The sequence below is a fragment of the Eublepharis macularius genome, chromosome 10 (genome assembly GCF_028583425.1).
Source record: "Eublepharis macularius isolate TG4126 chromosome 10, MPM_Emac_v1.0, whole genome shotgun sequence".
Taxonomy (NCBI): domain Eukaryota; kingdom Metazoa; phylum Chordata; class Lepidosauria; order Squamata; family Eublepharidae; genus Eublepharis; species Eublepharis macularius.
The window spans coordinates 90,349,129-90,364,076 of NC_072799.1; the positions used below are offsets into that span (position 1 = coordinate 90,349,129).

Here is a 14,948-nt window from a genome sequence, read left to right on the forward strand (position 1 = left end):
TAGTGGTGGTAAATTTTATAGAAATGTAATTACAATCTTTGGCAGTTCTAGCATCTCTTTGGTTGTCTCCAGTCCATAACTTGTGCCTCCCTGCCACAGGAGCATGCGGTTCTCCTTTCAAAGCCTTGTAATTTCTAAATGCTTATTAAGTTGTTAGTATAACGAGCACAAGCTTACTGTATTATGAGAGTCCCATTTATAATCGCTGTGGTTGAAGGAACTTGCTGACATTTCCTCACACGCACAGCATTTCATTTAGAGCATCAAACTATATTAATATGTAGGTGAGAGTACTGAAACATAAACTCAGTTAATAAAATGTGTTTGCATGTGAAGCAAAGACTTATAAAGCTACAAAAGGACCACCCAGTCAGATTTTTTCATTAAAGCCTGAAAAAAGATCAAATTAACAAATTCCAGTTCTGTAGCTTTCCGGTACAAGAGTAAGTTTAAGTAATAAAGAACACACATAGATGGTTGACATTTTCAGTATTTAGTACAGTTAATGGGTCCGGACTGTGTGATCCTATGCAGAGTTACTCCTAAGCCTATTGACTTCAGTGGACTTAGTTTGGAGTAACTAACCATAGGATGGTCCTATAATTGTATACATCGAAAGCCGCATGGTAGACAATGCCTTCTAGAACATTATGGAGCTTTTGTGAGCAATCCTAAGCAAGTCTATTCAGAAATAAATCAATTGAGTTCCATAGGACTTACTTTTGAGTAATTGCAAATAGGAGTGCAGCCTTTGTAGCTTAGCATGATTCAGTTGAAAAGTCATCTCCACCAGGGCTTTTTTCTGGGGAAAGAGGTAGTGGATCTCAGGACCACACAATGACGTCACTTTGGGTCAGCTGGAACAAGGAGGGAGGTTTTTTAAAGTTTAAATTGCCCTCAGTGAAAATGGTCACATGGCCGGAGGTCCTGCCCCCTGATCTCCAGACAGAGGGGAGTTTAGATTGCCCTCCACGCCATGGCACAGAGGGCAATCTCAACTCCCCTCTGTCTGGAGATCAGGGGGCGGGGCCACCGGCCATATGACCATTTTCAAGAGGTGCTGGAACTCCGTTCTACCGCGTTCCAGCTGAAAAAAAACCCTTATCTCCACCCTACCTATGAATGAATGGTTCTACAGCTACTTTTATGGACCCTTTATTTTGTTATAAGGTGCTATTATAGTGCTGTAAAGTATGGAAACAACAATACTGCAACACCAAGTAAAGGAAAATAAATATTGGAACATATCTTTGGAAAACCAAAGAAGTATACATTTTGTGAAAAAATTGCTGTAATTGTCCTTTTAATTTTTTTCTATTTATATACACTGAATCCAAGGTTGAAGACAATATCCAGGGATAATAAGAGCTTTTCCTCCCTCAGTGATCTCTGTATATTCCTATGGTTTCAATATTTCTGTTTTATTGGCCACTTTCACACGCACCTGTAAGATTGCGCAAAACTCACAGAACAAAGCATCTTCCTAGTGCAATTTCCTGGCACAATCCCCTTTAATGGCGCGATGACATCAGAAATTGCGCCATTAAACAGGATTGTGTCAGGAAATTGAGCTAGGAAGATGCTTCATTCCGTAAGTTTCACGCAATCTTGGCCGTTTCCACACGGCTTACCTCTGCCTGTAACGACCCGGTAGATCGCGCAAAAAAACACGGAAGATGGTGTTTTCACGCGCGAGATTTGCGTCGATCTTCCGCGTTTTTTTGTGCGACCTACCGGGTCGTTACAGGCAGAGGTAAGCCGTGTGGAAACGGCCCTTCCAGAGGCTTTGGCTGTGTGGAAATGGCAATTGTTTGCAAAAAATAAAACTGTAATATTTTCAGTGTTCAATTTGTCTCCACTAATTTTCTTCAATGGAGAATGTTCAATTTTCCTTTTTTTAAAGTACCATTCTGATCTTTCTGCACTTTGGATTACAGCATAGTAATTATTCCAATATCTGATGGTGATTTTCAGGACTTCAGAACAGTTGTTATAAGTGATGCTCATACTATAGAAGGTTTTTGCATTCCTGTGTTTTATATTGCATTGTGACAGGTTGATCAAACTATATTTCTTGCAATTGACTGAAACGCTTCTTCCATAATGCTAAATGTCCTTTACACATAACAGTGATAAAATGATCACATAATGGAGAGATAAAGATTTTATCTTGAACCTGTTCTAATGTGACATCTTATATATTTATCTTTACTTGGCAGCTTACTTGTTACTTGGAAAGAGAGCAGTGAAAGAGACTCTTTGCAATGTGATATAAAGCAAAATGCTTAAGCATCGTGTTAAAGGTCAATGGTTGGGGGAGATGAGAAAGCCACAAAAGACTTGTAGTTTCTTATATTGCTAAAGATTACTTGGAACTAGTATTCTAAAAGTGTTGCCTGCATGCTATCCTGCCAATTAATGGGCTTATGCTGCCAGAAGTTTACTAATGAGCTGACCTGAAACAGATCTGATTCAGAATTACTGGATTCTAATCCACTCAATTTTATCATCAACATTTGAAAGCAAGTGGAAAGTTTGGTCTGACACAGTGCCAAAGTGTCTAGTTTCAATTTCCTGTCCAGTAGGAGATCGTAGGTTCTGAGGTAGGCTGAGACTGACTCAACGCTAGCAGATAAGGTGCATGAAAGGCATACCAGAGTTCCTGTTGGCCAGGGCTATTCTAATTTGTATTTCTCTTTCCTGACAGTAAGTGCACTCTTTATTGTCTTGTAAAGGGTTTTATGATTCTACAGAACCCTGGTTCCTGGTTCCTTGAGCTATTCCATTATCTGGGGCTGTGCTCAGCCTAGTCTAGGCAGGTAAAGGAAATGATCTGCTCGGAGTAATATAGGCTGCAGCTTTGCCCCCTTTCCCCTCCCATAAGCAATACTTACCAGCCCTCAATAGTACTCTGTGGGGGAAGGAAAGTCTTCACTTATGCGAGCTGGAAGGAATGCAGGGCTCCCAAAATGGGTGAAATAGAGGCAAATTCCCAGGCTTTGACATCTGGGCAATAAGCAGCTCACGTGACCCAGAGTCATACCGAGTAGATATTTGTTTTGTTTTGTTGATGTACTGCTTGATTTAATGTACTTATATACTTTGTGGATAGAGGCAAAGATGAAGGCTTCACCCTGCCAAGAGTAAACACGCACCAAATCAGATGAGATTAAAAAGATCTGTAATAATGAAGAATCACAGAATCACAGAGTTGAAAGGGGCCATACAGACCTCCTAATCCAACCCCCTGCCCAATGCAGGATGAGCCTAAAGCATCCCTGACCAATAGTCATCCAGCCTCTTCTTGAAAACTGCCAGTGAGGGGGAGCTCACCACCTCCCTAGGCAGCTGATTCCACCTTTGAATTACTCTGACAGTGAAAAAGATTTTCCTAATATCCTGCCGGTACCTTTCTGCATGTAATTTAAGCCCGTTGCTTTGAGTCCCATCCTCTGCTGCCAACTGGAACAGCTCCTTGCCCTCCTCCAAATGACAGCCTTTCAAATATTTAAAGAGAGCAATCATGTTCCCCCTCAATCTCCTCTTCTCCAAACTAAACATTCCCAAGGCCCTCAGCCTTTCCTCGTAGGGCTCAGTCTCCAGACCCCTGATCATCCTCGTCGCTCTCCTCTGCACCCTCTCGATTTTGTCCACATCCTTTTTGTAGTGAGGCCTCCAGAACTGCACACAATACTCCAGGTGCGGCCTGACCAAGGCAGTGTAGAGAGGGACTATGACCTCCTGCGATTTCGATGCAACGGCCCCTTTGATACAACCCAGGATTGAATTGGCCTTTTTTGCCACCGCATCACACTGACTGCTCATATTTAGTTTACAGTCCACTCTTACCCCAAGATCTCTTTCACATACACTTACTACTATCTCTCTGTGAGATAGAACTGGTGATTCGGGATTTCTCTATATCTGTAACCCCATTTAAAAGGTCTAATCAACTGCACCACTCTCCCTGTATATTTATTGTATGCATTACAATGGCATGTCTCTGTGTTGGTTTAGTCTCATGGGGGAAGAGACCCGCTTAATTATTTCTTTTGTTGGTTCCTTGTTCTGAAATGAGTTGCTTCTATCTCTGTATCTCTTTGTTAATAAATGGATTGTGTTTTGATCACACTCATCTCTGCGGTATGAGCCTGAGACTGCACTGTAAGTATCCTAACCTGAGTACCGTAATCCTGATTTACAAGCAAAAGGAAATATTACACATCCATGCCCCCTTTTAGCCGCTGTACTAGCAGGCAAGTCCTCCAATTTATATTTAAAGAAAACGGGGAGTAGGGGAGTCTACTTATAAATAAAAACAGAATGCATGTATTAGGGAAGCTAAAGCCTGCTCCATCTAACATCTTACTCTGATGCTTGAAACATATTTTCTCTGGTTAGACTCCAATACAGGAAGTCAGCTGAGCCATGAGAAAAATACTGAAAGAAATGGAGTGAAGTGAGGTATATCAGGGAGGAAGTTTACTCATGTGCTCTATTGTAAAAAACAGACCCGTCACTTGCAATTTGCTCCTTGAAGATCCAAGAAAGGGAGGGAAAGCTCACTCACGTTAATTCACTCCGGCTTTTTCCCGTATGCCAAGTGAAAATTTTAATTGCCTGTAGAATAAGGGTGTCTTCTATCTGCCTGAAATGTGGAAAGGAGATTCCTTTTGATTTTAAACAATATATGACTTCAAATCTAGTATTTTTTGCAGTGCCCTTCCAGTTAAAGTTCTATTATGTGAGCCAGTAACACGTCTTCAGAACGAGTCACTCAAGAACACTTTTCCTGTTTCTGTTGAAAGATTATTTTTGGAATGTGATAAAACTTTTGGAACACACTTGGCTCTGTGTAACTGCAGGAAGAACCTGCTGAAAGAAAGAACTCAGGGGAACTGGGAAACGCAAGCAGGTGGCAATTTTATTTCAATCTCTTTTGTTCTATTTTGAAGAGAGCTTTTATCCTACCAGAAAACTGTTTATTCATAGTAACATAGGTGTTGTGTTTTAATAGCTGCTTTGCAAGTTCTCATTGTTAAAATTTGGTAGTTTGTCCCATTAGGGAGACTGTAGTTTCTTGACGGCAGACTAGGCTCTAGACCTGGGGGGAGAAGAAAGGAAACAACACAAATAGGGTAACATTAATTCATTTGGTAATGATTTGGGCTTTTACATTTTTTTTTATTTTATAGAAATTTTATCTAAAAAGAAAAGATATGGAAATAGATAGTGCATAAAACAAGATTATACAAACGCTACATTTGGAATTGAATTGAGACTTATACAAACTTATATAAATAGTACTTTTCGAATTAGTTTGAGACTTGTTCGAGCCCTGCATTTAAAATTATATTGAACTAATAGGAAAGAACATTCAAAATTTGCCATAACTAAACATAATTGTGTCATGGCTCTTCTCTCTCCTTGGTTACTTATACAAACTATAATATCAACTTTTTGATATTTCCCTGTGTTTTATCTTTTTCTCTTTATACTAAGTTATCTTAATTAATGTTAATTTCTGCCTAAGTAGTCAAAGAAATCCTTCCATTTCCCCCCAGATTCGGCTATTAGTCTATTATGTACATAAGTAGTTAATTTGGCCATTGATGCATATTCATAAATCTTACCTATCCACTCTGACACATTCAGGACATATATCTGTTTTCCATTTTGCTGCATGTAACACTCTTGCTGCTGTCACCATGTAATGAAAAAGGTCTCCCTGTTCTTTTCTAACATTAATTAGTAGGATGTTTAAGAGCATGTTTTTTCGGATTTAGCTTGGTTTTGGCTTTTGAAATATTTGCTAGTCTGTCCATAAGTATCTGCATTCCATTATGCTGGGTGAGGAATTGGATCAGATCCATTGGATTTTTAGAGGTAATATGGCCTGGTCTATTATCTCACTGCATTTGAAACATTTGGTGGTGCTGTTTGAACTTCATGGAAAATAGGTTTGGCAGGTAAACATATCATGTTTGATACCCATGAGCCAAAACTCGAATGTTCTTGCCTCACCACTGTTTTGTTCAAACAGCTTTGTGGCTGTCACAGTAGGTACAGTGTTTCCATTGCAAGCTGCTTTTGCATCTGCGCAGAAATAGCTTGTCCCCCATGGTCATGGATGGTTGGGTGAGCTAATTAAAGGAGGTTTGTATGTGCGTGGGGGGGGGGGAGCGGTACTGACTGACTCTTGTTGACCAGTTCCAACATATGCAACAAAATTGTGAGTTTTATAAAGTTAGGAATCTGTTTCATTAAAAAAGATTTTTCCCCTCACCCTGATTTGTGTTTTTTGTTGAAGGAAATGTAGATATTGTCTGTCATGCTTACCAGGACAGTAACCTTTGGGGTTTTGTTTCCATTTTTCAGTCATGGACTCCTGCCTTGTAGATCATTTTGTGAGGCTGCAAAGGAAGGATGCGAACCAGTTCTTGGGATGGTGAATTCTTCATGGCCAGAGTTTCTTGCATGTTCCCAGTTCCAAAACAAGACTGAAAATGACAATACCACCAGGGTCTGCTTCTCACCACAACGAGAAAGAGGAAAGCACTGTAAGTCCTTTTCTAAAAGTTTACTAAGTCTCTCTATACGATACTTCTTACACTAGGATGCTCAATTGAAAGGAAACACAATGTTAGCCAGGATGTGTAGTTTAAAAAGACAGAACGGAAGGCTCCGTCAATTCTCCCTCTCCACAGGAGGGTAGTTTGAAAAAACAGCTTGCAGAGATGCTCCTCAGAGGGTTTGTTAATTAAATAAAATTAACAAACCCTTTGAGGAGCGATCAGGCTCTGTCTTTTCAAACTACGCTCCTGTGGAGAGGGAGAATCGACAGAGACTTCGGCTTTTAAACTACGACCCCTGGCTAACAATGAGTCTCCCTTCACCTGAGTGTTTTCGTGTAAGAAGTATTGTATAGAGAGACTCTAAGCTGGAGTACAATTATGATACAGTATGTAGAGATCCTACATAACATGCCTTGTGAGGGGCACTTTGTTTTGTGAAGGGCGAGAAATAGCTGGGTGGAAGTAAAGAACAGAAGACAGCTGGAAGGGGAAGGGATAAGCAAGACCCTTCCTTCACAATTTCTCTGTTAAAGTTTGTTGTCTCAAAAAATGCTGAAAGAAAAGATGCACATGTAATTGAGTCCCAGGATTATAAAAGTTCATTAACTTTTAGATCTGCACTGTACATAGATTCAGAAGAGGGAAAATGCTGAACTCTTAGGGCCTAACTCTATGTTACTTAGCCCTCATATCTCCTTCTACTCCCTGTTCACCCCAGTCCTATTGACCAGGTGTGTACTGGGAGTTCTCTGCTTCTCGGAACTTAATTCCCAGGTGCACAGGGTTCTAATTTGGATCAGGACTGTGAGAGATGAAGAGAGAAGATTTAAACCTTCCTCCCAGAGTGTCATTTTCCTGACCTGACAAAGTCCCAGGGACTTTTTGTTTGCTCAGTTAGGGAAACTTAAATGTAGCATCATGTGGCTGGGAATTAAGTTCTGAGGACAGAACCTCCAGTGCATGTCTGGTTAGGGTTACCAGGTACCTGCTTTTCCCCTGGACAGTCCTTTTTTTTTGTTGGACTGTCCAAGGGAAACAGTTAAAATACTGGCTACCAGCCCGTCCGGCCTACTGTGTGCCAAAGGAGTGGCCTCCAGAAGTGACGTCTGACATACTTGGGAGGGTTTGTGGGGTTCACTGTTGGGCTGCAGGCCGGATCTCCTGTGCCCTGCTTTAAGAGTGCTATTGAGTGCTACATGTCAGAGAAGCTGTGAGAAGGAATGTTATCAGTGAGAATGTTATCAATGTTACCAGGGAGACACAGCCAGTTACCAAGGAGACATGACCAGTTGGCTGAAGAAGATGGGCTTAGTCAAAACAACAACTTTGTTGACTTTCACTTTACCTTCTTCAGCTAATTAGAACTTATCTTAGAGTGTAATTAAGGGGGAGGAGAATGGGTTGGGCTTGAAGAGTTTAATGCTTAGCAGGGGGAGGGAATTGTTATTTCTATTAATGAAATGTCTACTGTACTGAGCTTAGATTGTCAACAAATCCTTAACTCATGTATCCTTGGATTGGTGCAGTGAAGTTACTTGAAATGTCTAAGCTGGCAGTCTCTGACAAGGGCCGAATCTACACTTCCCTACTTTCCGCTTTTCATGTGCATTAATCATGCTGGATTCTATCCCGCAATGTCCCAGTTTGTGTTCACATCCCTTCTCTTACTGCCGCTGCCTTGCTCTATACTTCGTCCACATCCCTGGTAGAATCGCGCAATATGGGGCGGGTTTAGATCCAACATTGCCGATGATGACATCAGGTTCATTTTCCCCCATTTTTTCATCAGATTTCCGCTATAGCGGGTTTTTTTTCCAAATTGCGATGGCGAGGCCACACCCCTATGATGCCTGTGATTGGTTAATATTATTCTATGCCTTCTTCTTTGAAATCCATTGGACCATTATTCTGGCGGGCTAATTTGAACTGATATTTAAGGTGGGGGTGATCCAAACTCTCCAAACGGGCAGACTAATTATTTGATGCTTGAATGTAATGTTAGAATGACGGATTTCCGCTATAACGATAATTTCAACAGTTAAAAAAAATTAATTTTAACAGCCACCGATATTTTCAACTGTTCGGCATCCTAAAAATTACATGGAAATGGAAATGATACCACCCCTTGATGTCTCCGCGGGGATTTTGGAGCACCCCGATTAAGATTTAGGGCCAGGATTGTGCAACAATGCTGGGAAAGTCCCCTTTAAAAAGGGGGGGAAGGGCGGGCAGGCAGGCATGCTGCAGAGAGAGTGGAAAAGCTTGATAATTGCACTGCAAAGAGGGATGGTGTTCTGGAAAGGCTGCGAACACGGAAGTGGGGTGGTTTGAAGGGGGCAGTCTCCTTGTGAAACGCTTCTATTTGTCCACATCCATGGTGAGAACCGCACAAGAGAAGCGTTTGAACGCATGACAAATTCGTCTGAGGCGCAACGCGAAAGACGCGGGAGAATGGCGGGATTGAGGTAAGAGTATGTGAACAGCCCTCTGAGAAGCGAATAATGGGCGGGGAAAAAGTGGAAAACTTGAGAAGTGTGGATTCGGCCAAGGTCATCATGTGCACACATAAAAACATTAAAAAAGGTAAATGCCAGGGTCGCCATCCTGTTTTTTGGGAAGCCATCTGGCAACTCCGTGTCTGATTAACAAGACTGGGGCAGACATGAAATGAGGGGCAAAGACAATGTTAGACCCTCAGTTGAAAACACCTTGTCTGAGATGACTGACCAGGCCAAACCATTATACCAGAGATCTTCCAATGTTTACTCAAAGCTATTAAAAAACATCTGTGAGGGAGTCTGATTTGAACCCAAACCGTGGTGCTGCTGAGGGTAGGGCTAAATTTTCCCACTTTTTCTTGAACCTATGTAGATTGTACCAAAACAAAACAAGCAGCAAAATTGTCTTACTTACTTTTGTTATGTCCAGAAAAAGCCAAGTCAGGTAATGTAGATAAATCTGAAGTGATGGCAAGTGGGTTTCCTCTAGGAATGTGGAGTTGCTGAATGGTGTGATAGGCCGTGTTTCCTCTGAAGCTTTTTTCAGCTATGCTTGTTTGTTTATTTATTTACGTAATTTATAATCTGCCTTTCTCACTGAGACTCAAGGCGGATTACACAGTATGAGGTTAATACAATCAGTATCAAGTCCATTTTAATACAATACCGTAAGGTAAACAGATACAAGTTTAAAAGACATAGCATTAGCAAGGATCCCAGACAGAGTAGAAAGAATACTGGAGCAAAACAATCTATTCTAGGACTAACATTAGACAACATGGAGCGCTGGTTGTACATAGGAGTACATATTTGAAGCAGCAGATAATATATAAGGCAAAAATAGTGATGAAGTCTATGATCCCCAACTCGTTAGTGAAGCATCTGAGACCCCATCCCTACAATACAGCCCTCCCATTTGAGTAAAAAGCCTTTTTGAATAGTTTGGTTTTGCAACATTTACGGAAAGCCAGGAGAGTGCAGGCTCTTCTGACTTCCTCAGGCAGGTCATTCCACGGGATAGGGGCCACCACAGAGAAAGCCCTTGTACGGACTGTTGCTGACTTCACCCGTGTGCAGCCTGGCACCTGCAGGAGACCCTGTTCAGATGACCGAAGCTGCCGTGGAGGAACATAGGGAGGGAGGCAGTCCTGTAGGCATGCCGGACCAAAGCCGTGAAGAACTTTGTATGTAATAACTAATACTTTGAACTGAGCATGGTCAATGATGAGTAGCCAATGGAGTGACTGTAGGATGGGAGTGATGTTCATGCTCCTGCTTGCTCCTGATAACAACTCCCCTCTGTCTGGAGATCAGGGGGCGGGGCCACCAGCCATGTGACCATTTTCAAGAGGTTCCGGAACTCCGTTCCCCTGGAGTGAAGTGCAGCTTTTTGCACTAATTGGAGCCTCCTAGTTAACTTAGATGGGAGGCCAATGCATGGATAATCAGGATCTCGCCTCAGTAATCCATGCTTTGATAACCCTTTTGTATGGACTTCTGTACCAAGCTCTGCCCTAGAATATAGTTTTGAAAATACAAAGAGGCCAGAATCGTAAGCGGCAGTTTGTAGAGTTCGTATCACACCAATCTTGAACTATCTTCATTGTTTGCCTATATGTTTCCAGACTCAATTCTGGTCATTATTAAAGTCCTACACAACTTTGGCTCTGGACACCTGAGTTAATATTTTCTTTAATATAGTCCACTTCCTGCATGAAAACCTTTTTCCATGAGTGTCCATCACTGCTTGGTGCCCTTTTGTTGAGAAAGCTGTAGTTACAGAACTCAGCCTCAAGGATGTTTCTCTGGGCTTCCCCTTCCAAGCATTTTAAGTCATAGGGCAGTTGACTAAACTTTAGTTTAAAATTTTAATTGGAGAAATGTCAGTTTTAATTCTTACCTCCTTTTGTTTTAATGAGTAGTCTAAAAATGTAATAAATAAAATGTGTTTCAAAAAGTCTGAAAAATATGTCAGCTGGTATGGAAACAAAAAGAATTGAGAAAGCTGCTATGGTTTGGAGTAAATATTTCCCCAGCATTTTCAGATAAGTTGTGTTCATACAAGAGAGAGAAAGTTAAGTTTAATCCCTCTTTCCTCCTGCTTAAGCCCTTTAACCTATTCTTCACCTTGTCCACATACTGGGAAAACAATATTTAAATGGCATTCCTGTGGCTCAGAAATGAACCTCCCTAGCAAGGAAAATACTTCAGCTATATTTTTCATTTAGTCCTCCCTCCATCTCCCTTGCATCTTGTTTTCTTTTGAGTAATCAAATCTGGGAGCAGTGTTTAAAACTGCTGTAAACAAAATAAAGATAATTAATGAGAAAGACAGCACAAATGCCCAAGTAATTTGATTTCTGAAGATGCAAAGATACAAAGCCCAGGAGGGTATCTGTCAACCTACTGATTATTAAATAGTTTAGAAACTGTTTTAGAGCTTTCTCTTAAAAGAGACTTGTGTCCAGCTATATATTCCAAAGGCCCAAGGACATCATTTTTTGGAAGAGGAGAATGGACGGCATTTTGGCTGATTTCCCCCCTTCCAATGCAGACCTGTGCTTTGCCTTCTGTGTTGTTCCTGAGGATCCAGTGCCCCCCTTAGAAACAACCAGGGCTTTTTTTCAGCTGCAACGCAGTGGAACGGAGTTCCGGAACCTCTTAAAAATGGTCACATGGCTGGTGGCCCTGCCCCCTGATCTCCAGACAGAGGGGAGTTTAGATTGCCCTCCGTGCCACTGGCGCGGAGGGCAATCTCAACTCCCCTCTGTCTGGAGATCAGGGGGCGGGGCCACCAGCCATGTGACCATTTTCTCCGAGGGCAACCCACTGAGTTCTACCATCTCTTTTCCCAGAAAAAAAGCCCTGGAAACAACATTTCAGAAAGGAAGGGCCCAGAGGGATGTAGCAGGCAGAATTGGCAGAAGTCACCATGCTCTCTCCTGAAAAACCCAAGCTCCCTTTAGTCTTCAGAACTGTATGCCTGGATACAGGCCAGAGAGACTCTAATGGAATCTGTACCCGAGAAAGAGTGTGGCAGGGAAAGGGCTAACCCTCTACCTTTCTAAGCACTGTTACCCAAAGGGAAGGTCTCCTTGCAAGTTGTGGGGAATTAGCAGCAAGGAGAAGACAGTGAGAGAGGGTAACTGAGGGATCTCCACCAATGTATATGAGGATTGCCCCAGCTAGAGAACTCCTTTCAATGACCTGACAGATATTTCAACCCAAAAGGGGATTTTTATTGATAATAAAAAAGATCTACAGCATACAACACACACACACAATATGCATTCAGGGCTAATTAGGAAAGACAGTCAAGGTCGGGTGATATTTATCATCCAGATGCCTGGGAGAGAGGAGGAGCATTGAGCGGTCAGCACTTCAAGGCAGAAGGGCTGGAACAGAGGTTCGAAGATGGATGCTGGATCCAAAGCATGCACACAACTTGTGGCAGCGGGGCAGTCTGTTTTATGCCATGGATCCTACTGAGGGGCAAGATTGCATCTTCTACCCCAAAATCAAAGATGAGTGGTTGTTCCTGGGGTGGGACAAAGGATTGAGAAGTTGTCTCTGGGGCGAGACAAAGAGTTGGCAAACCGTCTCCAAAATGGAACAATAAGCTGGTGAACCATCTCCAGGGTGTGACAATGAACTAGAACGGTTTAATTAGGTCTTCCTGGGAGGAACTAAAGTTATCAAATTATGATTGATGACCTGTGAGGTGGAGGGGTGAGGCTATCAGCTCTGAATCACCTAAGAATAAGGAAGTGGTTAAGGGAAGATCAATAGGGTAGGTTGCGTTGATTAATTCAGGAACTCTGGGAACGCCCTATTGTATGGATCCTTAGCGTGCCTCTGGGATATGGGAGGGGGTGAGCTGGCCTTACCTGTCATCCCCATGTTTGCATGTTCCATCTCTCAGGCAGGACCTGGCTTCCAAGCTTGGGCAACAGCTTCCATGTTTTCTGCTTCCAAGCTTGGGCAACAGCTTCCATGTTTTCTGCTTCCAAGCTTGGGCAACAGCTTCCATGTTTTCTGCCTGCTCGGGCAGCAGTTTTAGTACTTGAAGCACATTCAGAGAAGGGACGTATGGCATACTCATAGTCATAAGCCCTCTAATATTGTGGGGGTGGGTCTGACTGCTAACAGCAGCACAGTCTCAAAGCCATTGGAGTCTGCTTACGGATACCATTAAAAGAAATTTAAAGAAACGGGAGATCCAGTCATGGAACTAATTTGGCCTTTAGCTGAAGCATTTTATTGTTCAATGTTCTGCTGAAATAAAATACGGTTGCTTGGATCTGTGAGTGTTTATTGCAAATATTTCACTATTTATTGCAATTATTTATTTTCTTGGAATCTTCTAATTCAATCTTTCTTTTCTTTAAATAAGAATAGTGATATAAAGCACGATCCAGCCAAAGATAAGCATAATGTGCTTAATTTTTGTTGGCTCATGGCCATACTTTCTCAGAAGGAAAATTATTAGGACCTCAAATAATTTTTTTCTTGCAAAATAGGCCAGATATTTATGGTGTGTTATAAAGTTTAGAGTGGGGAGAATCTGTTCTGATTTCTGTTTGCCACAAAAATTACTGGATGATCTTCGTCCGTTTGTTCTCTTTTAGCCTAACCTATTGTAAGGAGAATGAATAGAGGCAGGAGAACCTTGTGTTCTACCCTGAGCTGCTTGGAGGAAGGGTGAGATAAAAATGCACCAAATAATAAATAAATACATTTCAGATATACAGTACGCAAGTCTAATTGTTTCACAGATATCTTTCGAAAAACATCTCTACGTGAACGGCACACATGCTTGAGAAAGCCATGTGATAATATTTGGAAGGCATCAATGTCCTGATAGCAACTCATAAAATGTATTTAATGGTGATCTTGCTGAGAGTATAGAAGCATCAACTGAATCTGAAAAACATACTGCTACCTTAGATTACTTAAAGGATCACTCTGTGTGTGCGTGTGTGTGCGTGTGTGTCTTTCTTTCTTTCTTTCTTTCTTTCTTTCTTTCTTTCTTTCTTTCTTTCTTTCTTTCTTTCTTTCTTTCTTTCTTTCTTTCTTTCTTTTCTACTACACCTTTCTCCCCAATGGAGACCCAAGGTGGCTTACATAATTCTCCTCTCCTCCATTTTATTCTTCACAACAGTCTTGTGAGGTAGGGGAGGCTGAGTGTGTGTGACATACCCAAGATTACCCAGTGATCATGCTTGGCAGAGTGGGGATTTGAACCTGGGCCTTCCAGATGCTAGCCTGACACTCTAACTGGTACATCACACTGGCTCTCTTTTAAATCTTCTATTAAACATTCTTGCTTTTTAAAAAAGGAAATAACCCAGACATTTCCTTTTTAAAAATGCAAGAATATTTAATAGAGTATTTGATCTCACAGTACTTCTGGCAGAGATTTGGGATGGAAAATATTGCAAAATGGAAATATTTTCAGTGATTTATTTTTCTGTGAAAAATTTTCCATTTCTTATTCCGTATATTTCAAGATTCATTGTTCCATAAAATTAATAACAATGAATGAATGCTGTTGCCAACTCAACATGAGGCAAGCTTGGCAGTTGAGTGGCAGCTACAACTTGAAATTAATGTTTTTAGGTGATTATTTGTAGGAATGGTGTGAGATAGAATATTGTGTTGATTAGCAAATGGGAAGAGGGGAATAAAACCACAAGTACATATAATAATCCACATAAAGAAATATATTATGAATTCACCACACTGCAGGTCAAATCAAAGCCAAAGTGAATTTTTTAATTTATATGTCATCTTTTATATGATAGAAGCAATACTTTAGCCACTATCTATGGAATTAATACTGTACAGAGTGACAGTGAAACTATGTGGATGAAGC

General features: G+C 41.4%; 1 protein-coding gene across 1 annotated transcript in view; it reads left to right on the plus strand.

Moving 5' to 3' along the window:
• The window catches only part of CORIN (corin, serine peptidase), a 160,361-nt gene that overhangs the window by 33,823 nt on the left and 111,590 nt on the right, over positions 1 to 14,948 (plus strand). Inside the window, exon 3 of the mRNA XM_054990136.1 lies at positions 6,379 to 6,560. Within this exon, the coding sequence (XP_054846111.1) occupies positions 6,379 to 6,560 (182 nt within the window). The remainder of the gene's footprint in view (positions 1 to 6,378; positions 6,561 to 14,948) is intronic.